This window comes from Sturnira hondurensis, unplaced genomic scaffold (genome assembly GCF_014824575.4).
Source record: "Sturnira hondurensis isolate 20B ecotype Veracruz unplaced genomic scaffold, ASM1482457v3 Scaffold0008761, whole genome shotgun sequence".
Lineage (NCBI taxonomy): Eukaryota > Metazoa > Chordata > Mammalia > Chiroptera > Phyllostomidae > Sturnira > Sturnira hondurensis.
In genome coordinates, this window is record NW_028081392.1 from 2,125,642 (window position 1) to 2,152,244 (window position 26,603).

At 37.4% G+C, this 26,603-nt stretch overlaps 1 protein-coding gene and 1 pseudogene across 3 annotated transcripts in view; both read right to left on the reverse strand.

Moving 5' to 3' along the window:
• The window catches only part of MICU1 (mitochondrial calcium uptake 1), a 274,732-nt gene that overhangs the window by 203,373 nt on the left and 44,756 nt on the right, over nucleotides 1–26,603 (reverse strand). For all 3 annotated transcript variants that reach the window (XM_037055855.1, XM_037055852.1, XM_037055854.1), the window contains exon 2: nucleotides 15,489–15,650. In XM_037055855.1, the coding sequence (XP_036911750.1) occupies nucleotides 15,489–15,649 (161 nt within the window). In that variant the 5' untranslated portion in view covers nucleotide 15,650. The remainder of the gene's footprint in view (nucleotides 1–15,488; nucleotides 15,651–26,603) is intronic.
• Nucleotides 22,489–23,460, reverse strand: LOC118993461 (PC4 and SFRS1-interacting protein-like; annotated as a pseudogene).

Genomic DNA, 26,603 nt, shown 5'->3' on the forward strand with positions numbered 1-26,603 from the left:
TAATGAAGTCCAGAAAGTGTGTGGGAGGGGACAGGGGAGGCAAAAAAAAAAAGTCTGATGAAGATATAATGAGCAAAGATTGTTCAAATTTCATGAAAACTATAATCTCAAAGTCCAAGAAAATGAAGAAATCCTAAACAAACACAAACTATACAGCACCAAAACACATTATAATGAAGTAGTTAAAAATAAGTGACAAATATCATGAAAGCCAGGGAAAAAGAGTTCATACATAAAAACAAAGATAAGAATTAACATTTACTTTTTATTAAAAAGCTGAAGACATGATCACTTCTGGTCACATACTTACAAGAAGTGAAAGCAAGGACTGAAGAAATACTTATGTGTGAATATTCACAACAGCATTATTCACTAAAGGCAAAAGGTGAAAACATCTCAAGTATCTATTGGCAAATGAATGCATAAGCAAAATGATATACATATAACAGAAAATTATTTAGCCTTTAACAGGAAGGAAATTGATATACACTATGGATGAACTATGAAATGATTTTAAGTGAAATAAACCAGAAACAAAAAGACCTTGTATTCTCCCAATTACAGAGGTACTAGAATTCATAGATTAAAATTCTAGGGAGGAGGAAGAAGTAGAATACCAGAAGATAGGGAGGAAGGATAGTAAAAAATTATTACTTACTGAGTATAGAGTTTCAATTTGGGATGATAACAAAGTTCTGGAGATGGATGCTGATGATGGTGGCACAATAACATGAATGTACTTAATGTCATAGAACTTAAAAATGGTTAAAATAGTGTATTTTATGCTATGTATATTTTACACAGCACAATAAAAAAGGATACTTGGTTATAATAAAGATACTAAATTTTAAAAAAAGCAAAAGCAAAAATACAGCTAAAAACAACTGAATGACCTTTTAAAAATCGATGTTTTTATTTCATATTCCATTTATTTTTATTGTTTTTCAAGTATATTTGTCTCTATTTCACCCCACCATGCCCCCTCACCCCACCCACCTCCCACACTTGAACCTACTCCTTTTAGCTTTGTTATGTGTCCTTTATACATGTTCCTTGATGGCCCTTCTTCATTTTTCCCCCACTATCCCTCTTCCTCAACCCCTCTGGTTACTGTCAGTTTGTTCTTTATTTCAATGTCTCTGGTTACATTTTGCTTGTTTGTTTTACTGATTAGGTTCCACTTACAGGTGAGATCATATGGTATTTATCTTTCACCCCCCCGGCTAATTTCACTTAGCATAATGCTCTCCAGTTCCATCCATGCTGTCTGTCGTAAAAGGTAGGAGCTCTTTCTGTGCTTCTCCTGCATAGAATTCCATTGTGTAAATGTACCATAGTTTTTTTAACTACTCATTTAATGATGGGCACTTAGGTTGCTTCCAGCTTTTGGCTATTGTAAATTGTACTGCTGTGAACATTGGGATGCAAAGGTTCTTTTAAATTGGTGTTTCAGGATTCTTAGGGGATAATCCCAGCAGTGGTATTGCTGGGTCAAAAGGCAGTTCCATTTTTAGTTTCCTGAGAAAATTCCATACTGTTTTCCACAGTGGTTGCACCAGTGTGCATTCCCACCAACAGAGCACTAGGGTTCCCCTTTCTCCACAACCTTTCCAGCACTTGTTGTTTGCTCATTTGTTTATAATGGCTATTCTGACTGGTGTGAAGTGGTATCTCATTGTGGTTTTAATTTGCATCTCTCTGATGGCTAGTGAAGCTGAGCATTCTGTTGTATGTCTCTGGGCCCTCTGTAGGTCCTCCTTGGAGAAGTGTCTGTTTAGGTCCTTTGCTCATTTTTTAAATTGGGTTGTTTGTCTTCCTGGAGTGGAGCTGAGTTCTTTACATATTTTGGAGGTCAAACCCTTGTCCGAGGTATCATTTGCAAGTATGTTTTCCCATACAGTTGGTTCCCTTTTCATTTTACTGAAGTTTTCCTTAGCCATGCAGAGGTTTTTAATTTGATGAAGTCCCATTTATTTATTCTTTCCTTATGTCCCTTGCTCTAGGGGGTATGTTAGTGAAAATCTTGCTGCGTGGAATATCTGAGATTTTCCTACCTATGTTCTCCCCAGGACTTTTATGCTGCCACAACTTACATTTATATTTAAGTCTTTTATCTATCTTGAGTTTATTTTTGTGTATGGTGTAAGTTGGTGGTCAGGTTTCATTTTTTTTTTTTTGCATGTAGCTGTCCAGATCTCCAACACCATTTGTTGAAGAGTCTATTTTTACTCCATTTTATGTTTCTGCCCTCTTAGTCAAATATTAATTGACCATGCAGACTTGGGTTTATTTCTAGGCTCTCTATTCTATTCCATTGGTCTACGTTTCTGCTCTTATGCTAGTACTAGACTGTCTTCATTACTGTGGCCTTGTAATATAGTTTTATATAAAGTATTGTGATCTCTCCTGCTTTGTTCTTCTTTCTCAAAATTGCTTCAGCTATTCAGGGTCATTTATGGTTCTGTATAAATTTTTGAAATGCTTGTTCTGTATCTGTGAAATATGTCATTGGTACTTTAATAGGGACTGCATTGAATCTATAAATTGCTTTGGGTAATATGGACATTTTGAGGATGTTAATTCTTCCAATCCGTGAACACACTATATGCTTCTATTAATTTGTGTCTTTCTTATTTTCTTTCTCAGTATTGTATAGTTTTCAGAGTACACGTCTTTTACCTCCTTGGTAAGGTTTATTCCTAGGTACTTTATTTTTCTTGACCCTACAGCAAATGGGATTTTCCCCCTTATTTCTGATTCTGATATTTTGTTGTTGGTGTACAAAAATGCCTTAAATTTCTGAATATTGACTTTTAATCCTGCTGTTCTGCCAAATTCACTTAATAGGTTGAGCAGTTTTTTGGTGGAGTCTATAGAGTGTCCTATGCACACTATCATATCATCTGTAAACAATGATGGTTTGCTTCCTCCTTTCCAAACTGGATGCCTTTTATTTCTATTTTTTGTCTGACTGCTGTGGCTAGGACTTCTAATACTATGTTGAATAGAATGGTGAAAGCAGACATCTTCGTCTTGTTCCTGATGTAAGTGGGAAAGCTTTTTTTAAAATTTTTTTATTTAATTATTTTTCAAGTACAGTTATCTATTACTCCCATCCCATCCCACCCTCTATACTACCCCCTCCCTCCCATTTCCACTCTTCTCAGTTGTTGTCCATGTATCCTTTATATTTGTTCCTCTAAATCCTTTCCCTATTTCCCCTGAAATTCCCTCCCCTCTCCCCTCTGGTCACTGACAAGAAGGCATGTTTTCTTTTTTTTTTTAATAAATATATTTTATTGATTATACCATTACAGTTGTTCTATTCCCCCCTTCATTCCCCTCCACCCGCACACTCCCTCCCCCACCATTCTCCCCCCTTAGTTTATAACCATGTGTCTCAACTTCTTTAGATTCTATATTTCCCCCGCTATTCTCGCACTCCCCCCTATCTATTTTCTACCTACCATCTATGCTGTTTTCTGTGCCTTCTCCCCCCTTCTCCTCCTCCCACCCCCCTGTTTCTAACCCTCCATGTGTTCTTCATTTCTGTGGTTCCACTCCTGATCTAGTTGTCCTCTTGNTAATAAGGGCTTGGTGATGATGAACTCCATGAACTTGACCTTATCTGAGAAGCACTTTATCTGTCCTTCCATTCTAAATGAAAGCTTTGCTGGATAAAGCAATCTTGGCTGTAGGTCTTTGGATTTCATGACTTGGAATACTTCTTTCCAGCCCCTTCTTGCCTGTAAGGTCCCTTTTGAGAAATCCGCTGACAGTCTGATGGGTACTCCTTTGTAGGTGACTGTCCCCTTATCCCTTGATGCTTCTAGGATTCTCTCCTTCATTTTAGTCTTGGCTAATGTAATTATGATGTGCCTTGGTGTGTTCCTCTTTGGGTCCAACTTGTTTGGGACTCTCTGAGCTTCCTGGATTTCCTGGAAGTCTATTTCCTTTGCCAGACTGGGGAAGGTCTCCTTTATTATTTGTTCAAATAAGTGTTACACTCGTGGCTGTTTCTTTCCCCTTTCTGGTACCTCTATAATCTGGATGTTGGAACATTTAAAGATGTCCTGGAGGTTCCTAAGCCTCTCCTCATTGTTTTGAATTCTCATTTCTTCATTCCTTTCTGGTTGGATGTTTCATTCTTCCTTCTGGCCCACTCCATTGATTTGACTCCCAGTTTCCTTTCCATCGCTATTGGTTTCCTGGACATCTCCCTTCATTTCAATTAGTTTAGCCTTCATATGTTCCTCTAATTTGTGACTATAATCAACCAGTTCTGCGAGCATCCTGATAAACAGTGTCTTGAATTGTGCTTCTGAGAGGCTGGCAATCTGTTGGTCGCTTAGGGTTATTGGCTCTGGGACTTTGAGTTCTTCTTGCGCCATCTTTTGGGCTGTTCGTGCCTGTTACATAGCAGGATCAGAGCCCTAGGTCTTCACCTGAACAGGGCAACTCAGTTGCTGGGTCGTGACGCTGTATGTGGGGGCAGGGTCAACGAGGAGCAATGGTGTCCCGTCTGCCGTCTCCTGCCGCGGCCCTCACAGGTGCGGCGGCAGCCACCACCATCACTGGGCCCACATGTTTCGTCCCACTGCACTCGAGTGTGCCACCGCAGTCAGCCCTCGCCCCCTGGGGCCTGCGTGGTCTGTCTCACTGTGCGCGAATGTGCGACCACTGTCAGTCTGCCCCACACTTTGGGTCCAGGCCACTTGCGTGCCTAGGTCTGGGATCTTTCCTGCCCGACCCTGCTCCGCTGCTGGCTCCGTCTCTCTTACTGTCCCCGTGGAACGATTAGTTGTAGTCGGACTTCCGTATAATTCAATTTTCTGTCCTTTGGCTGTGTCTTTGTTCTCCAAACCCTTGTTGCATTCAAAGCTTGGTTGTGGGAGAAGGCACAGTGTTTCCACCTATGCCTCCATCTTGGTGGAAGTCCTCCGTGGGAAAGCTCTTAGTTTTTGCGCATTGAGTATGATGTTGGCTATAGGTCTCTCATATATGGCCTTTATTATGTGGAGGTATGCTCCTTCTATGCTTTCATCATTTATGATGAAAACACTTTGCTGAGTGTTTTCATCGTAAATTGGTGCTGTACCTTATCAAATGCTTTTTCCGCATCTATTGATATGATCATGTCATTTTTGTCTTTTGTATTGTTTATGTGATGTATTACATTTATTGGTTTGTGAATACTGTACCATCTTTGCATCCCTGGGATGAATCATGGTGTATGATCTTTTTAATATATTGATGGATGCGGTTTGCCAATATTTTGTTGAGGATTTCACAGTGTCTACCTTCTTCAGCAATACTGGCCTATAGTTTTGTTTGTTATATCTTTATCTGGTTTTGGGATTAGGATGATCCTGGCCTCATAAAAAGAGTTTGGGAGTCTTCCCTCTTCTTGGATTTTTGAAATAGTCTGAGAGGGGTAGGGGTTAGCTCTCCCTTAAACTTTTTGTAAAATTGTCCTGTGAATCCATCAGGTCCAGGGCTTTTGTGGGCCAGGAGTTTTTTGATTACTGCATTGATTTCATCAGCTGTTATCAGTCTGTACAGGCTTTCTGATTCTTCTTCATTCAGTTTTGGGAGATTATATTTTTCTAGAAATTTATCCATTTCACCCTGGTTTTCAAATTTCTTGGCATATAGTTCTTCATAGTAATTTCTTGCAATTCTTTGTAACTCTCTGGTATTAGTTGTAATGTCTCCTCTTTCATTTCTGATTGTGTTTATTTGGGTCCTTTCTCTTTTTTCTTGATGAATCTGCTTAAAGGCTTGTTGATTTTGTTTCTCTTTCTAAAGAACCAGCTTTTGAATTTATTGATCCTTAGGATTATGCTTTTAGTCTCTATGTTGTTTCATTCTGCTCTGATCTTGATTATTTCTTCCCTTCTACTTGCTCTGGGCTTTGTTTGTTGTTGTCCCTCTAGTTCTTGTAGATGTAGTTAGGTTGTTTATTTGAAATGTCTCTTTTTTAGGTAGGCCTGTGAATTAAGTAGACACTATGAACTTCCCTCTCAGGACTGCCTTCGCTGTGTCCCAGAAGTTTTGGACTGTTGTGTGTTTTCATTTGTTTCCAGAAACTTTTTCATTTCTTCCTTTATCTCATTATTAACTCATTCATTATTTAATAGCATGTGACTCAATCCCTATAAATTTGAGTGTTTTGGAGTTTTTTCCTCAAGGTTGGTTTCCAGTTTCAGATCCTGTGGTTCAAGAAAGTGCTTGATATGATTCCAACTCTCTTGAATTTCTTGAGGCTGGCTTTGTGTTCTATTATGTGGTCTATGTTTGAAAATGTCCCATGTACATTTGAAAAAAATGTTTACTTTGCTTTTTTTAGTATGAAAGTTTCTATATCTATCAGTTAAGTCCATTTGATCTAAGACATTGTTCAATGTTGCAATACCCTTGTTGATATTTTGTTTGGAAGATCTATCCATTTTTGACAGCGGGATGTTAAAATCCCCTAGAATAAGTGTATTGCTGTCTATATCCTTCTTGAAATCCTCCAAGATTTTCTTTATATATTTGGCTACTCCTATGTTGGGTGCATATATGTTTACAATGTTCATGTCTTCTTGCTGGAGTCTTCCCCTGAATATCATGAAGTATCCTTCAGTGTCTATTTTTATGGCCTTTGTTTTGAAGTCTATTTTGTCTGATGTAAGTATTGCTACACCAGCTTTTTCTGTCCATTTGCTTGGAATATTTTTTTCCAACCCTTTACTTTCAGTCTTTGTAGGTCTTTTTTTCCTGAGGTGGGTCTCTTGTAGGCAGCATATGTAAGCGTCATGTTTTCTTATCCATTCAGCTATCCTATGTGTTTTGACTGGAACATTTAATCCATTAATATTTAAGGTTATTATTGATAGGTATTTATTCATTTTCCCCCTTTGTACCTGTATCCCCCTCTCTCCCTCTTTTTCTTCCTCTTTTTATAGCAGTCCCTTTTGCATAGCTTTCAGTGCTGGTTTAGTGGGGGTATTTTCTTTCAGCTTTCTTTTGTCTGGAAAACTCCTTATGTCACCTTTCATTTTAATTGAGAGCCTTGCTGGGTAAAGTAGTCTTGGTTACAAACCTTTGCTTTTAATTACTTGGAATATTTCTTTTTTTTAAAAATATTTTATTTATTTATCTTTCGAGGGGAAGGGAAGGAGAGAGGGAGAGAAACATCAATGTATGGTTGCCTTTCGTGCGTCCCCTGCTGGGAGTTGGCCTGCAGGGAACTGGCCTGCAACCCAGGCATGTACCCTGACTGGGAATCGAACTGCGATCGTCTGGTTCGCAGGCCTGTGCTCAATGCACTGAGCTACACCAGCCAGGGCCTATTACTTGGAATATTTCTTACCNGCTTTCTTTTGTCTGGGAAACTCCTTATGTAGCCTTTCATTTTAATTGAGAGCCTTGCTGGGTAAAGTAGTCTTGGTTACAAACCTTTGCTTTTAATTACTTGGAATATTTCTTACCATTCTCTCCTAGCCTGTAGTATATCTATTGAGAGATCAGCTGCTAGACTTAACAGGGCTCCCTTGTATGTTACTTCCTGTTTCTCCCTTGCTGCTTTTAAGATTCTCTCTTTGTCTTTAAAAGATGGCATTTTAATTATGATGTGTCTTGGAGTGGGCCTCTTTCAGTTCATCTTGATTGGGACCCTCTGTGCTTCCTAAACTTGAGTGGTTTTTCCCTTCTCCAAGTTCAGAAAGTTTTCTCTCATTATTTTTTTAAACGGGGATTCTATCCCTTGCTCCTTTTCTTCTCCTTCTGGTATTTCTATGATTTGAATGTTGTTGCATTTCATGGGGTCTTGCAGTTCCCTTAAGCTGTCTTCATATTTTTTTAGTCTTTTCATGCAGGTGCTCTGTCTGGGTATTTCTACCTTGTCTTCCAGCTCACTAGTTTGGTCCTCTGCTTCATCCACTGTGCTTGTAATTCCTTTTAATGTGTTTTATTTCAGAAATTGTATTGTTCATTTCTTCCTGATTTTTGTTTATAGTTTCTATTTCCTTCTTCATACCGTTACAATTCTCACTCAGTTTCTTGTAGTTCTCTGTGAATTCCTTGAGCATCCTTATAACCATTCTTTTGAGTTCTTTATTTGATTGTTTGCTTGCCTCCATTTCATTTAGCTCTTTTAGTGGGGAGTCTTCCATCTCTTTTGATTGCCGGTTCTTTCAATGTCTCCCCATTTTAGGTGACTCTTTAGGTGTTTCTGTGACTCCTGACGCTCTGCTTTGTTAGCTGTCTTTGCAGGGTGAACTTCTATGGTAGGAGTTCTGTGGGGCTCAGTGGTGTGGTCTCTTTGATCTCCTTGTCTGGATGTTCTAGGGTTGCCCTTTCTTCCATTTGTGTGGGCTCTCTTGTTGTACTTGGGTTTTACCTGTTGGTGGCTCCTTTGTTGGTAGGTTATTTCCTCCAGCAGCTTTACTGGTATTCATAACTCCCACCTTACCTTGTATGTGATCAGGGGCTGGGTAAAGGTGAAATGATGTACGACAGCAGCACAGTATTTTATGAGATTTAAAGTACCAACAAGAAGAAAACAGGTGATCCTTTGAGGTACAGCAATAACTAACATTTCACCCAACTAGCCACTTTTTATAAAAGGTGAAAAAGAGATAAGACTCTTATTAGAGGGGAAAAAGAATGTGAGCTGACTCCAGAAAGCAGACTGCTTATGCGAGGTTAGATGGTGAAATAAGTGAGAGTAAGGGATAGAAACTTGGCATAGTGTGCAAGAGAATAAAGTTAACCACCACAGTAATAACACTCAGGAAGACAGTTAAATGGACCAAGATCAGAGAAGGGTGCTGTGTGGGAATTGGAACAATAATAATATGACAAGAAATATATGACTGTCTGTTTTTAAACATCCTCTGCAATCTTTGGCTTCCAAACTTCATATAAGCTGGGATACTGCTGGGTGTTCACTGTGTTCTTCAGAAGACTGGCTAGGTGTCCCAGCTGGGTATACGAGCAAGTGAGTTCTATTCCCACCTACCTTGCTGCCATCTTCTATCCTGAATAACATCTTTAAAGTTCTAGAAAGGAAAAAAGTCAGCCTACAATTATATATTAGTGAAACTATCATTCAAAAATGAAGGCAAAATGAAAACAGTTCTAGACAAAAGCTGGCAGGATCCATCCTGAGCAAACAAGCTCCTACTAAATGAAGGACTTTAGGCTGAACAAGAATGATATTAGATAGACGATTTAGCCAGTGCTGAGCCGAGGTGTTCAGACTCCAAATCTGAAAGATGTTCAGACACTACTACATCTCAGTGTCTTTTTTGAGATTGAGATTGAGAAAGTGGGATTGTGACAAATGTTCCTGTTCTAACAGTAGTCCAATATGGTTTCTAAAGATTATATTTAAGTCAATCCAAATTACTGAATTTAGGTAGTATATCTAGTATGTAAAGACCTAACTATATATCTCAGAACACACTCATTTTTGTTTGCCAGCAAATATTCCAAATTGTATACGTTGTTATTCACCTATTTCAAAATTATCTATTATGACACCTGTTAAATGTATAGTATTTGTTTTTTGTTAAGGGAAAAAATTGGGGATAAAAATAAAGATTTTTTTCTCATAAAGTCATTCATTGCTGCAATTTGATTTGAATCATATATCTAGATATGATTTAGATATTACATTTGTAAAATTTAAAGTCCCTGACCATTTTTAGATAGTTTCAATTTAATAGTGTACATTTATTACATACACATAATNCAAATTACTGAATTTAGGTAGTATACCTAGTATGTAAAGACCTAACTATATATCTCACAACACACTCATTTTTGTTTGCCAGCAAATATTCCAAATTGTATACGTTGTTATTCACCTATTTCAAAACTATCTATTATGACACCTGTTAAATGTATAGTATTTGTTTTTTGTTAAGGGAAAGAATTGGGGATAAAAATAAAGATTTTTTTCTCATAAAGTCATTCATTGCTGCAATTTGATTTGAATCATATATCTAGATATGATTTAGATATTACATTTGTAAAATTTAAAGTCCCTGACCATTTTTAGATAGTTTCAATTTAATAGTGTACATTTATTACATACACATAATGATATTTTTTAACTTTACTTTTATTGTTGACACTATTAGAAATGTTTCCATCTTCCCCCTCATGGCCTGCCTCCACCCAGCCTATCTCCCTTTCCTCTGGCCATTATCACATTGTTGTTTCTGTCTATGGGTTATGCATATATGTTTTTGGGCTCATCCTTTCACTTTTTGTATTAGACTTTTTTAGATCAAACATACTGCTCTTTTGTGGTTGAAGTTTATGAATTTTAAAGTTCTAATTTCTAATTAACAATTATATAGTACCTTCTTTTTAAAACCACATATACATTATTTTATTGTTTCACATCTACTCCCAGATCTAAAGGACACTAACATTCTTCCAGATCTGGGAGCAAGCTATGAATCTGAGGGACTCTGTCCTATATGAACAGCCACTCTAGAAGCACCACCAGCTCCTCACACCTTTTCAAAGTCATAGAAAGGAAAAGTCTATAGAGCAAAAGCAAGAAAAATAACACAGCAAACTGGTTCTTTCTACTGGCATTAAAATTATTTTCTGGCCTATAGTCTCAACTATTTTTTATATCCTCACCTGAGGATATGCTTATTGATTTTTAGAGACAGAAAGAGGGAGGGAGAGAGAGAACAATAGGCGGAGAGGGAGCAATAGGCAGAGAGAGGGAAACATCGATGGGAGAGAAGAACATCAATTGGTTGCCACCTATACACACCCTAATCAGGGACTGAACCTGCAAAACCTAAGTATGTGCCCTGACCAGGGATCAAACCCACAACCTTTTGGTGTACAGGACAACACTCTAACCAGCTGAGCCACCCAGTCAGGTATAATCTCATTCCTTTTACAGTCTATGCTCTCCTGCATATTTCTTTCTTTTTAAAAAAATATTTGTTTCATTTTTAAATTAAAGCTGACATACAATATTATATTAGTTTCAGATGTACAACTCAGTGATTAGACATTTATATAACTTACAAAGTGATAACCCAAATAAATACTCATTTAACACCATACATAGTTATTACAATACTACTGACTATATTTCCTATGCTGTACTTTACATCCCCATGACTTTTCTATAACTACAAATTTTTACTTCTTAACTGCTTCATCTTTTTCACCATCCCACCAAGCCTTCTCCTATCAAGCAACCATCAAAATGTTCCCTGTATCTGTGAGTCTGTTTCTCTCCTGCTTATTTAGATTCCACATATAAGGGAAATCATCTGGCATTTGCCTTTCTCTGTCTGATCCACTTCACTCAGTACAATACCCTCTGCTGCACAGGTAGCAAACACAAGGCCCTCCACTTTGTTTCATCTGGCCTGGCACCTTGTTTCCATCCGGCTGCAGTGCCAAGCTCTTACTTAACTGTTAAGGAGTAGTTGCATTTATACAATCCTACAATTACACCCGGCCCTTTGCAGAACCATGAGGCCGATGTGGCCCCTGGTGAAAATAAATCTGACACCCCTGGTACCAGGTCCATCCATGTTGTTGCAGGTAGCAAGATTGCATTCATTTTTATGGCTGAATTATATTCCATTGTACATATGCACCACTTCTTCTTTATCTGTTCGTTTATTGGAGGGCATCTAAGTTGCGTCCATATTTTAACTATTGTAAATAATGCTGCAATGAACACATGAATGTATTGTCTTTTCAAATTTGGTGTTTTGGGTTTCTTCAGATAAATACCCAGAAGTGGAACTGTGGAATCCTTCTTTGTCTCGTTTTATGATGTTTGTTTTAAAGTTTATTTTGTCTGGTATCAGTATTACTACTCCAGCTTTTTTGTTTTTATGAAATGTCTTTTTCCATCCCTTTACTTTCAGTTTGTGTCTTTCGATCTAAAATGAGTCACTTGTAGACAGCATACCTAATGGTCTTACTTTCTTTTTTTGGGGGGGGTCTTACTTTCTTATCCATTCAGCCACTATATGTGTTTTGATCGGAGCACTTATCCATCTTCATTTAAAGTAATTTGTTCGTAGTTATTGATTTGTTCGTATGTATTTACTGATTTCTATTATTCATATTTTTTATCTTTTTTCACCTTCTTTTAAAAAAACACTCTAACATTTCTTGTAATACTGGTTTGGTGATGATGAATTTCTTTAGCTTTTTCTTGTCTGGGAAGTTCTGTATTTGTCCTTCAATTCTAAATGATAGCTTTGCTGGGTAGAGTAATCTTGGTTGTAGGTTCTTGTTTTTCATCACATTAAATATTTCATGCCCACCCCTTCTGGCTTGAAATGTTTCTGTTGAGAAATTAGCTGACAGTCTTATGGGAGCACCCTTGTAGGTAACTTACTGCTTTCTCTTGTTGCTTTTTATAATCCTGCCTTTAACCTATGACATTTTAATTATGATGTATCTTGGTATGGGCCTCTTTGGATCCATCTTGTTTGGGAGTCTGTGCCTCCCAGACTTGTATTTCTACATCCTTCACCAGGTTAGGGAAGTTTTCTGTCATTATTATTTCAAATAGGTTTCCAATTTCTTACTCTCTCCCTTCTCTTTCCAGCATCCCCATGATGCAAATGCTGGCAGTCTTTCAGTTGTCACAGAGGCTCCTTAAACTATCCTCATTTTATAGTATCTTCTTTTTAAGAGAACTTAAAATTTCACTTCTTAGGGAAAATTTATATTTCTGCTCACTTAACAATTAAAGAAGAAATAGAAAAATATTTAAAAATTAAATGACAAACCAAATACCTATATCCTCTGACAAGATAACTCATAATTAGAGAGTCTTTGCTATTGATCCTGATTTCAGCATAAACATGAAAAGTTCAACAACTTTTATTTCTGGTTTCAAAACTTGAGAATAAGTATAGTTCATCTCATTATACTTATATGGCACAGCAAAGGCATTAGAAGAACAATTTTATAGAACTAAAATCCTGGCACTTAGTACATTTATAACTTTGAAACTGTCATGAAAGTAAAATCTGTGACAAAAGCAAAATCCTAACATAGGGGAGATGCTGTCAACATGTACATTTTTTGATTTAGATATATTGGGGCTCAAAAGTTACAAATGCTGTACCAACAAAAATATAAATGTTTATTTTACATAATACTCCAAACCATCTTCTTATTCTTTTGGGCGGGACAGTATTACAAAAAGCAGTAAAACACAAATTTAAAAAAAAAACAATCTTAACTTGCTCATCAGTGTTTAATCTGGATAGTATAATTGACTCTGAGGGTGAAAAGAAATAATATCTTCTTAAATATTCAAACCGTGAAACAACTTCTCAACTTCTTCAAATACAATTTTTGTCTTTTTTGAAGTCAGACTAAGCCAAAAGGCATTTTTATGAGGGGAAACACATATATACACACAGAATTTATTTATTAAAAAATTGTGTATTTATTCTTACAGTTTAAACTTCAGCCACCTTCAAAGTACTCTCCATTTGATGCAATTGAGACATTTTTATCCACTTCTCCAAACAGTTTTTGATCTTGTTGATTTTGATGCCTTTTTGTGCTTCTGCCATTTTTTGTTTCACCATTCCACATCTGAAAAACGTTTCCCTTTGAGGACTTTTTCATCCAGGTAAATAATAAAGTTGCCCAGGGCAAAATCAAGTGAATAGGGAGCCTGGGGCATGGGGCGGGGGGCATGGTGTTTTGGTTAAATACTTGGCACAGTGTGGGCAGGTGTGCTTATAATTAATCCATCATGAAATGGGCAGATGTGTTCCCATCTCCAAAAATATTCACTGAACCTGAACACAGCCTCTCATAATAATGCCAGCTGGTGCACTGATGCAGATGGGTTCCTGGAACACTCACCTAGTGGGGGAAGCCTATACAAGGGGCCCACCCTCCAGAAGATAATTCCAGTTTTTGCGGGCTCCCCCCTTGTAAATGCACCTGCATGGGACCCTACAGTTCCATTATAAAAAAGCATCCTTGAAGAAATTGCTAAGCATTTACTACTTATTATAGCCAAAGGACAAAAAGTACCCTTTCTACTCCTCTTTTCCTTCTTTCTTCCCTACCTCTCATCATCTTCTCTCTTTGTTCCTCAGTCTAGATCTCTTCTCAAACTCTGTCTCTGTTTATCCCCACTCCAGTTTATCCCACTGCTGTTGCTACATTAATGTCTCTTAAAACTGGTCTATTATCAATCTCCTGCTTCAAAACCTCTAAGATTACCATTGCCTACACATTAAACTCTCAACTCCTTAGCACAGTATGTAAGATCTTTTATGTCAGGACTGCAACCCTTTTTAGAAAGCCAGTCTTTTCTACTAATACTCCCTCTCTCTTTTCTTCACCATTCCTCAGCCTCATATTATATGCAATAATAATAACTAACATTTACTGATAGTTTAGTATGTGCCAAATACTTTCTACACAAGATATTTATTTTACAAAGTTATGAGCCAAGCACTGTTCTAAGCATTTAACAAAAATAACTTATTTAACCTTCGTAAGAACCCTGTGAAATAGGTGCTATCAGTATCCCCATTTCACATATGAGGAGGTCTAAGCCAGTACACACACACGTACACACACTCATACATTACTAGTGAGACTAGAAGGAAGTGCATCAGTTCTTCAAATAGTTAAAGACAGAGTTACCACATGATTCAGACACTTTACTCCTACGTAAACACCCTTCAGAAGTGAAAACATTCTACCCCCCAAAATGTACACACATATTCACAGCAACATCACTCACAATAGCCAAAAATTAGAACCAACCTAAATAGCCACCAACAGATAAATGGATAAATAAGATGTAATATACACTCCATACAACACAACATAAATTTGCCATGAAAAGAAATGAAGCAGTGATTCATGGTACCACATAGATGAACTCTGAAAACATTATGCAACATGAACAAATCCTGTCATGAAAGACTGCATAAGATTCCATTCACATGAAGTGTCCAGCATAGGCAAATCTACAGACAGAAAGTCGACTGGTGGTTGCCTGGGGCCAGGGACTATGGAGAGAGTGGAAGGTGACTGCTGAATGGCATGGGGTTTCTTATGAAGTGATGAAAATTCTGGGGAATTAGACAGTGGTGATGGCTGAACAACTTTGGGAATATACTTAAAACCACTGAGTTTTACATGTTAAATTGTTAAATTTATTATATTATTTATTATAAATTGATTAAAATCATGAAATTGGTAAATTAATAATTTAATTTAATAAGTTAAAATGTTCAGCAAAGGAGACAGAAAGATCTTGAAGCAGAATACTTCCTATTCAGATAGCTGAATTCTCTAAAGCACCTTATTTCATAGATAAATATCAATGCCAAATGATTTGAGCAAAGTTTTGGTACAAAGGGAAGCCAGAAATCAATGCCTTTCAGATAACAGAAATAACAAGAAGACCCAGAGTAACTGTAAGAATAGGATGCTCAGGTAACACTCACCTCTTCCACAGAAGACCGGTACTCGCAGTTACTGCAGACGCACCTAGGAAAGCTACCACCATTAGTCGCCGCCTGATCTGGGTGGGCTGTGATCCTCCATGGTACCATCGAGAGCCCAGGGCCAGTTCTGCCAATGCAGAAAGTGATTTAAGACGAAACATTCTGTGAACAGAAAGTAGAAACATTACTCCTAACTAGTAGTAGGACAGTGGTGATGATATTGATGATGATGACAGTATCGACTTCACCAGCAAATGCAGGTACTTACTCAGTGGCAGACATTATTCTAAACGCTTTGCAATACCAAGTATCCCATTTAATCCTCAGAACAATGGTATGAGAAAAGTACTATTTATAAACCTGATATATCAGTCAAGGTACAATCAGAAAACAAGAAACCACACAGTAATTTTCACAGGGAAAAATTAATATACAGCATTACTAATACAACAGGGTACTAAATACTAAGGAGTAAAGAGACAGCACACTGGGGAGCAGCTACTATTTTGAGGGCCAATGAAGACCAACAAAGGAATAAATCTATAAAGGGGCTACTCCCAGCTGAGATCCAGACCTTGTGGTGAGGACGCAGGCATGGGTATCTGAGAAATCTACTGAAGTGCCACACCAAAAGCACTGTAAAGCCATCTGCTGCAACTCATGCCAGCAGAACTCAGGAAGGTGCCCAGGGGGAGGATATGCCACAGTATGAAACCGCACATAGGAGTGTTGCCACTAGAACTCCCTAGGAGTTGAGTGCCACCGGGGGTCCCACATGCTGTTGTGGCCCACTGCATGCAATAAAGATCACACTAGAACCAGGAACTAACACCTCTTCCTTTTCCAGTCTTCCTCTGGTCCCGCTACTGACAAAGCTCAAAAACTGGCAAGGGAGAAATATCCAATATAACAAATAAGACAATGAAAGACAGATTTAGAGCTGAAAAGCAGCAATTTGATGCAGGGCACATCCATTTTACAGATGTGCATACTGAGATACAGTGACTTGCTGAGGACTGTATAGCTAGAAGTGGTAGATCCAGAGTCTGAACCAAGAGTAGACTGACTCGCCCAGTTTTTAACTAGGACACTTTGCTGCTCCCTACTTTGTCATAACGCTAATACGACTCTTGTTAAAATAATTCAAGTTTTAATTAATCTTTTCTCATGCCTAGGTCCTTGGAAGCCCCCCTCCCTACCAGATTCTTTTGTACCACACTTACAACGTCATCTGTCTCTTTAATTTTTTGTTTTAATTCAGAAATATCTGTATTAGATCATACTGTTCAATAAAACATTCATTCTCCCACCCTTACCCCACAGGCAAATAATGCTTTCCTACTTTTTTCATTTTGGGTGTGTGCCTTGCCCAGTACTTTGCTTTGACCAATAAAACATGGGCCAGTTCCATGAAGGTCTTTTAAGAGCTATTGCTGTTGGACATCCTGTGCCCCTGCACTCTACCAAGAGAAGATAATGCCCCAGGTAGTCCTGGGTTCTACAATGAACAGATCCCAGCACAGAGGCAAGTAATGTCAAGCCAGGTGAGCAAGCTGAACACAGCCAACCTACCTATTGCTGGTGAGAAATAAATGTTTGTTATTGTAAGCCCCCAAATTTGGGGGGTGTTTGCTGCCACAGCAAAAGTTCATTAATTCAGCATCTAAGAGAATTACTGGGAAGTTCTCACTCAACAAAAATTAATGAAGTTCATAGTACTTAGCCCTATACAAGACCTAAATAGCCGAAAAAAATTTTTGCATTCTACTTGGACAGGATATACATGAAACATGTTTGAAATGATACATTTCCATCCTGAGTACATATAAACATATTGGATATAGATGCCTGAGAACTAAAAAATAAAGGAAGACGAGGATAAGCCCAGGTTAGTCAGCAAAGACTTTTGTTTAGTGTTGAGCCTCAGAATGGTACAGATTTTGATTAAGTAATAGAAATATCAGGGGCATCCCAAAAGACAGGATCATTTCTGGTACCTCGGTCCACTTAATAGAAGATGATACTTTTCCTTTAGATGATGATTTTGAGGCCATAGTAGAATCCCCTCACTCTTTTATTCCACCAAGCAGAATGGAAGAAAAACAGGCATTTTTCTGCTTACATGATTTTCAAATCAAAGTATCCATACTCCAGCCTTTAGTTCACTGTTTCCTAATTTAAATTATCTCGTACTTTGTACATATCTTCCTATGGCAATTAACATACTGGCTCATATATAAGTTTTCTTCCCCTACGTGGCTCTGAGCTTCCCTTAAAGCCAAAAGTACAATCAGCCAAGATGGAGGCCCAGGTAGACATACTTTACCTCCTCACACAACCATAAGAAGGATCACAACTAACTTTAGAACAAAAAACAACCAGAACTGCCAGAAAATCGAAGTGTATGGAAGTCCAACAACTGAGTATTTAAAGAATATTCATCCAGACGGGTAGGAGGGGCAGAGAGGACACCACGTGGCAGCAGTCATGAGGCAGTGGTAGCAGCAGCCAGTGGAATGGATGATCCCACATCATGTGTGGTAGATAAAAACCAGAAAGGATTCCCAGGGAGCAAGCAATCCCAGCTCCAGGCCAGACAGCATAGACCAAGGTTCCGGCCCAGGAAAAATAAAACTTCATAACTTCTGGCTGTAAAGACCAGTGAGGGTTGGGGAGGCGGAAGAAACAGCCTGTCTCTTGAAAGAGGGACTGTTTCTTCCGCCCCCACAAAACATATAGAGTCCCCATGGAACATATACAAGCCGATCTACTCTGAAAAATACCACCAGGGCAACAGCTAGAGGAGTGCCAGCTGCATATAAGAAGTAGGTGAAGTGACTAGAAACATCAGTGGGTTGCTTCCTGTATGCACTCTGCCCATGGACTGAACCCACAACGCAAGCATGTGACCTGAGTGGGAATCAAACCTGTGACCTTTTGCTTTGCTGGATGACACCCAACCAACTGAGCCATACCAGTCAGGGCCTGAGAAGATTTTTTCTATCCAACATTTTGCTTTCTAACGATTGGCTATACTTTCAAAATACTCAAACATATTATTCACTCATTAGATTACAGAAAAGAATCTTTTAATTTAAACAGCAACAAAGTTTTCAGAAATATCCCAGAAGTGTTTCATCTTCACTGGAGATGTGGAGAACAAGATTACACATCATTCTGTCATATTTACTCTTCTGAATACAAAATAAAATCCCTGAAATTATGAATGAATTATAATGGTAAACGTGTCAAAAATCCATATGGAAAATTATAGTATGGATTCAACTGCAATATAGTGACATAATTATCTCATTGTTTCACAACACAGATGAACACACCTTTTCTTAATCGACTTTATTAAACCTACAATCTGGAACAACTTATTAAGGACATTCTGGGCAGTAATACAAACATAAACAAGTATAATTATTTCAATGATATTTGCAATGCTTCTTTGCAAAGGGTGTGTGATATCCCCAAATGATGTGCAATGTACAAAAACAAGTTTCCATAAACATAGAAGAAAAACAGAAAAAAATGAGCACTTGCTAATGCTGTATTTAAGATATATGGATTTCTGAGAGCAGGCTTAAGTTGTTTCAGATTAGCTGGCCAAGTTTTTCCTTGTACAGACTACAAGAACTATTATAATTAACACATTTTCATAATTGATTTCATATTCATAATTAAATACCCCACAGAGCTCACTAACTGGGTTTATGTATCTGCCTTAAAGCTTAAACATGAGTACTAAGTCTAATATAATATACAAACAAAGCCTAACACAATAATTTGGACATTAAACACATCCAAATATTTATTGATTTAAATAGAAATATTGTAAGTTGAATAATGCCAAATAATGATAAATATAATGACTATATAATAGATAGGCTATTAGACTAGAAATGAAGATAGCCAAATTTCTGAATTGTTTTTATTGTTGCTTCTAAGTGTTTTAGCATTACAAACAATTTCTGTACTGTTCCTGGGATAACTTTCCTTAAGGCTCAAATGAAATTCCACCTTATCCATAAGAGTTAAGGAAAATCATTATCATTCTTCATTTCTTTCCTCTGAATTCCTTTAGAACTAAAATACTGTACCACTTATTATGGTACCTTTTTATTAAATTGTTTTAGTGTATACCTGTCAACTTGCTAAGGAGATGACCAATCAATTATACTACAGCAGATACAAAAAAACTTAGGTTCTCTTTCTAGCTCTATTACTAGCCAACTAAGTAACCAGCCTTAACTAAGACTCTATTCTGGAAGATACAAAGGACAGGTAGTACTTGTTGCCATGTTTTTTCTGGCTTTAAGAGTTTATTTCAGAAAAACCAAATGTAAAAATGTCTTGTATTTTTTGTTAGAAGAAAGCCATCCTGAATGGTTATTAATGACACAGCATCCTACATTAGCCTAACTGGTTTAAGCAAATTTCACATAATCCACAATGTTCAACTGCCGTTATTTCATTTAAGTCATTCACTATTTATTGAGCAAGGTATTGTGAGGGCACTGCAAAAGGCATAAAAATGAGTAAGACACACTCTACCTTCTAACACCATATAATTTGGTAGGGAACATAAAACAACCATTCACATCATAACGCAAGGCAGGAAGAAAGGTAAGAGCTACAATAACTTATTAACAGAGATTCAAAAAATATATATTCCATTAGGTTAAAAGTTGGAAATGCCTCAAGAAAGTCTCCAAGGAAGATGATTTACTTAGGGTAGAAAAAAAGACAAGCATATTCTACCCAAACAAAAGAGTCTGACTGACTGTATTATCTTAGAAGACTATTTTTTTTTTTGCTTAGTCATTTCATCTGAGGAATGGAATAGGCTACTGGAAATATCTTAGACTTTAATTATGCCAAATAATTTTTAAAAGATCTCCATACATTTATTTTAGATGAAATTAATCAGCTTGAAAGTTCTGCACTGAAGACACCAGCACAACTGCCAAAATACAGTAGAGATTAACATTCACATCTAGAAAAGATGCATTTTCATACCTCAAAGTGATATTACTGACAACAAATGAGGAAAGCTCACACTTCAGCTAACTCTGTTCAGCAAAGAACTATTTTAAATAATCTGGGTGAGAATGTAAAGTTAATTTAAGTCATACAAGTCTCTATAACGGTAAAAATAATCACTGTAGGAACAAGAATCATCTCACAGAAATGTTAAGTTTGACACAGAACTTTTGCACATATTCCTGCTAAATGAAGATGCTACAGAAAATGTCAATATTCTACAGAACTCGATTTTCTGATACTCTGAATGGTGCTTCATCTATCAAGCATCTCCATGGTTCACTTTCTCAACACACACACACACACACACACACACACCCACCCATAGAGCCTTTTAACTGCAATAATAAAACTTGAAACTTATGGCTGATGAAGGAATAAGCAAAGAGTGGCAATTTCCTTTCCTGAATAACTACACTGAAAGCAAAGTGTGGAGGAGGAAAAAAATAAGCAAAGCAACCAAAGAAACAGTCTATTTAAAAAATAACACCCAGGAAGCTACAGAAACAATGATAACCATTATAAATTTTCTAAAACCTCCAGGATGAGCTAATGTGTTGAGATCCACAATTTCATTTCTGCATGTTTATCCAAAAGAAACAAAATCACTACCTTAAAGAGATATCATGGAGATACACCCATGTTCACTGCACCATTATTTACATTACCCAAGCCATATCCATAACCTAAGTGTCCATCAATGGATGAATGGATAAGAAAATATGGTATATTTTTATTGGTATATACAATGGAATATTATTCAGATATAAAGAAGAAGAAAATCTTGCCATTCCTGACAACATGGATAGACCCTGAGGGCATTATACTAAGAGAAAGGCAAATATCATATAGTATAAGATTCACTTCTAAGAAAAATCTTAAATAAAGAAGAAAGAAAGAAAGGAAGGAAGGAAGAAAGAAGCCAGAGAACAGCTGGTAGTTGCCAGAGGTGGGGGGTGAGATGGACAAAATGCGTGGAGGTGATCAAATGTGTAAATGTTCAGTTTTAAAATAAGCAAGTCCAGGGGATGTAATGTACAGCACACAGTTAATAATACTGTACTGTATACTTGAAAGTTGCTAAGACAGTGGACCTTAAAAGTTCTCATCAGGAGAAAAAAATCTGTAACTGCATGATGATGGATGTTAACTAGATGTTATGGTAATCATTTTGCAATATACACAAATATCAAATCATTATACTGTACACTTGAAATAAATATAATGTTATGTCAATTAGCCTGGTTGGTGTGGCTCGATTGGTTGGAATGTCATCCTATAAACCGAAAAGTTGTGAGTTCAATTCTCAGTCAGGGCACATGCCTAGGCTGGGGGTTCAGTCCCCTTGGGGCATATACAGGAGGCAACCCATTGATGTTTCTCTCTCACATTGATGTCTCTTTCCCTCTCTCTCCCTCTTCCTTTCCCTCTCTCTAAAATCAATGAGCATGTCTCCTTAGGTGAGGATAAAAATAAATAAAATAAAATTTTGGTTATAGTTTCATCTTTGTTTTCTTAATAAGGCTATGTTTCTCAGGATTAAAACAATTAAGACTCTAAACACTTAACAAAGCAATGTCAAGGAAAGGGCACAACTGCTCCCATTCTCTGGGGTATAATGGCTATTCCCGTTTAACACCTAACTCCAAAACAAAATTGATTTTTTATGTTTTCTAAACAAAATAAGTACAATCACCATCTTCATCTGAACTTATTCTAATCTTCAAACACAAAGCTTAATTTTAAGCTGGGAATAAAAAAATTTAAGAGGCATGATGGCTGACCTTAGGATATAGTTTGTCCCTTACAAGAAATTTAACAATCAAAACACAGTATTAATGCCATTAATGAAGTCTTCAATTTAGAAATATGGAACCATTCTTCCATGAAAGGGAGTGAGGGAGGATGAAATGAGTTCACTGAATCTCTCTCAAGATCTTCATCTCATTTGCATTTTCTATTCAGTAACTGGATTAATGCTTTGAGTCCAAAATGAGAGATTTTTTTCTTACAGTAGTTTTACATGTTGTTTGGTGCTCAGTTTCCACTGGTGCCTCTTGCACACATTTTCTATCTGCTGCTTCTTTCGAATGTTGGCCTTTCAGCACATTCCTTCTAAGAGCAGCCTGAAAATGTCTTCCACCTTTTCTTAATCATCTTCTTGTTCTGATTCAGCTTTTTTCTCCCCCTCCTTATTTGTCTGGCTCTTTCCTTTGCTTCTCTTCTTCCTCTGGCCCTCTTCATCCTTTTAAAGCTACTTTTTTACTCTTGACACTTTTCTTACTTTTGTCTTCTTCAGTTACTGTGTCACTCTCTGAAGGACAGGTCTGTTTCACCATTTGGGGTTTGCCTCTCGGTTTTGGAGTCTTGCCCTCTGGTAGCTGCAGTGTGTCCCTGCTTAGGACTCACTTTCAGATTAACAGATGCTGTTGTTATTGTCACTGCTCCTACCTCCTTGGTTTCTACTTGGTTTTCTACCTTTCTCTTTCTCCCTCTTCCGGCGGCTTTTTGAGTGGTTATGTGACAATTGCTTTAGTCACATCCTCATTCTGGGTTTTTCCTCATGGTCAGTATCTTTCTTTGAAACACTAGGCTCTTTTTCTTAACTTCAACATCAGATGATGCATTTGATCATTTAGCTGATGCCTGTTGACTTGAAAAATTCACTTTCAGACTGTTATCTATCTCCCATAAACTTTCATTAAATTCTATCATTTATTTGGTTTCCCATACCTCATTTTCTGAGTAAGGAAATAGATTATTTGGGCCTGTAAAAGCAGTCTTGTGCGTTCCAAAAAGAAAATGGGTTCTTTGTGGGCAGTTTTATAGCTCCATCAGGAACTTCATGTACTCGAGCTGGCCAATGAAGATAACCTTTCACCTTGGCAAAGGTGAGGTCTCTGAGTTTGAAATTAAGAGTCATATTTTGCAACAAGGTGGCGCCTGACGGTTGCAACCCCAGGCCACCTCTTGGTTCCCGGACAGGTGCTGGTCAGTTCTTTCTTATAGAAGTGTTTTCTTTTAATGTTACAGAAAGTTTGAAAAATGAAAATGAAATAAATCTATAATTTTATCAGCCTCATATATATTATACCTGCAGTACATTTTAAAAAGTTATTTTCTAATGAAAATGTTCTAAAGATTTGTTATATAACAATGTGAATAACATTAACATTGCTAAACTGTACACTTGGTTAAGATGATAAGTTTAATGTTCTGTATTTTTCACAATAAAAAAATATCTGTGGAATGTGCAACACAAAGTGTGAGCCCTAATGTAAGTTATGTACATCGCTTAATAATATACCAACCAGGGCTGATGTGGCTCTGTGGTTTGAGGGTCACCAGTTCGATTCCCTGTCAGGCAGTGCAAATGCCTGGCCTGCAGGCCAGGTCCCCAGTTGGGAGCAACTGATTGATGTTTCTTTCGCACACTGATGTTCTCTCCCTCTCTTTCCCACTCCCTTCTCCTCTCTTTGAAAATAAACAAAATCTCTAAATATATACATCAGCATTGGCTCATCAATTGTAAAAATGCTATGAAATCAAAAGTTAAAAAGGGGAAACTGAGTCCTGGCCAGGTGGCTCAGTTGATTGGAAGATCATCCCAAACACCAAAAAGGTTGCAGATTCAATCCCCGGTCAGGGCACAAACCTAGATTGCAGGTTCAATCCCTAGTTAAGGCATGTATGGGAGGCAACCGATTGATGTTTCTCTCTCACATTGATGTTTCTCTCTCTCTCTCTCACATCAACGAACATATACTTGAGTGAGTATTAAAAAAAGGGGAGTAGGAAACTGAAAGACAGAGTGAAGGGGTATATGGGAACTCTGTATTTTTCACTCAACTTTCTTCTTTGAACCAAAAACTGCTAAAAAAAAGTCTATGGATTTAATAAAGCATTTCCTTCTATAAGGTATTTTCCACTTGTAAGTAATCATTTGCCTATAGTCGATTACAATGACTATGCAAGTTTCATATTCTTTGAGAAAATACTCAATTACATCTATGACTGCTCACAGTATGTCTCCAAAATGAAAAAAAAACCCAACAACAGATAAAAATCCCTGCAGTCCTCCTTCGGTACACTCTTTCACCAGTTGCAAACCACATTTTCCCTATGTGACAATGGTAGTGAGTTAATGACAAAAAAGTTACTGAACTCTTGCAGGCTTTCTCAACAGGTGTTCCATGACAGAATGAAGACATCCACTGGGCAATGAACTAATTGTTTTCTTACACCTCTAGAATGGTAGATCTGTGCAAATAGAAGGAGAACTGAGAAAGTAATCACTGAAATAATTTTTGTTGTTCTGTGGTTCAGCCAAGGAACCCTGATTGGGAGTGTTGGAGATACGGAAAACTAACTAACCGAACTAAGTTACAGCATTTGGAGTAGCTAATACTAGCAGTTCTCACATCCCTATTTTGTACAGATAACAGAGGAACTAACAAAATAAAAACATGTATGTGACACTGGGTAAGAGTGGTAAAGATAATACTTCACCTCTCAAAATATCTTGTTAAGCTGCTCTGCTAACCTCTACAGATCAGTTAAATGCATCCATAAATAGAATAACCATTAATATTTTCCTCCTATGTATATAATCATTACGGGAATGAGTAAGTATACTAAAATCCTAAGGGCAGTGTGAGAAAAGATCAGAATTATTCTGACCAGACTTGAGAAAAGTTAGCACCTAAAAAAGTAATATTAAAATAATACCACATCAAAATTATTTGTAAATAGGTTAGGGTCTGAAACAATGATTTCAGAGCATTCTACTAGTACCATGAAACACACCCCTATTCCCTATTTCTTTTCTCTATTGTTTTTTTTCCTTTCTCTCTTCTTCTATGATACATGAAAGTTGAAAATCATCCCAAGGTACTTTTCACACAAAGTCGGAGCACAAAGAAAACACAAATGCCCAGTCTTTATCCTCATACAGAGGTTCTGCTTGACAAGGAGTCAACATAGGTGGGAATCTAAAGGCCTCCCTTCATCTTTCCCTAGCATGCAGCTCTCACCTGGCCTTCTTGTGAACAGAAAGTATTCCTAAACACAAAAAGAGAGAAGGGAGCAATAATGTATAAAAAGTAAAGTACTTTGGACTTAGAGGTCTTAAATTTAAATCCCAGGTATTCTAATTTAAACTCTGGATGCTATCTGATCTCAGTGTTCTCATCTACAAAATTAGGGGAATCACGTTACATGGATTCCCAGATTATTTTCCATCTAACATTCTGTGATTCTGTGATGGAAAAGTCAAAGATTCACAGAAATATCACTTCACCTCCCAAAACTTCTCAGAAGCCAAAAACTCTCAAAGCCCCTCAGATCTCCTACCCTTATTTCTCTTTTCTTCTTTATCCCAAAGTTTCTTCTCCCTTTGCCTAGGTTGGTATTACTAGTAACCAGTAGCACCTCCTCCCATTTTGGTTATGACAACCAAAAATGTGTCCATACTTTGCCAAATATTCCCAGGGGAAGGGGGTAAAAATCTGATCTAATTGAAAATTACTGTGCTAGATGACAGGGAAAAAAATCAATGGGAATTCTCCCCACATTCTTGAAACCACAGTCCTTTGGTCAGAAAGAAGAGTTCCCCTTTCTCAGACTTCTAAGTGCCTGCACAGTGCCAGTCCTACCACCGCCCTAGAGATGAGCGTGTACTTTTTAGAATTTCCTACAATCATTATAGTGTATATACAAACCAATTAAAGAATGGGCAGAAGATCTGAATAGGTACTTTGTCAAAGAATATATATAAGTGGTGAATAAGCACATGAAAAAATGCTCAGCACCATTAGCTGAGGGTGAAGCACCATTAGAGAAGTGAAAATGAAAACAACAATTAGTTACCACTATATACTATTACAATGTCTAAAAAACAAAAACAAATAAACAATACTAAAACCAACAATACTTGATAATATCAAAGATACAGGGCAACTGTACCCCTCACACATTGTTGGTGGGAAAGCAGGTTGGTATACTCCTACCTATTTACTCTAGAAATTAAAACTTATGTTCATACAAAAGCCTGTACCTAAATGCTTA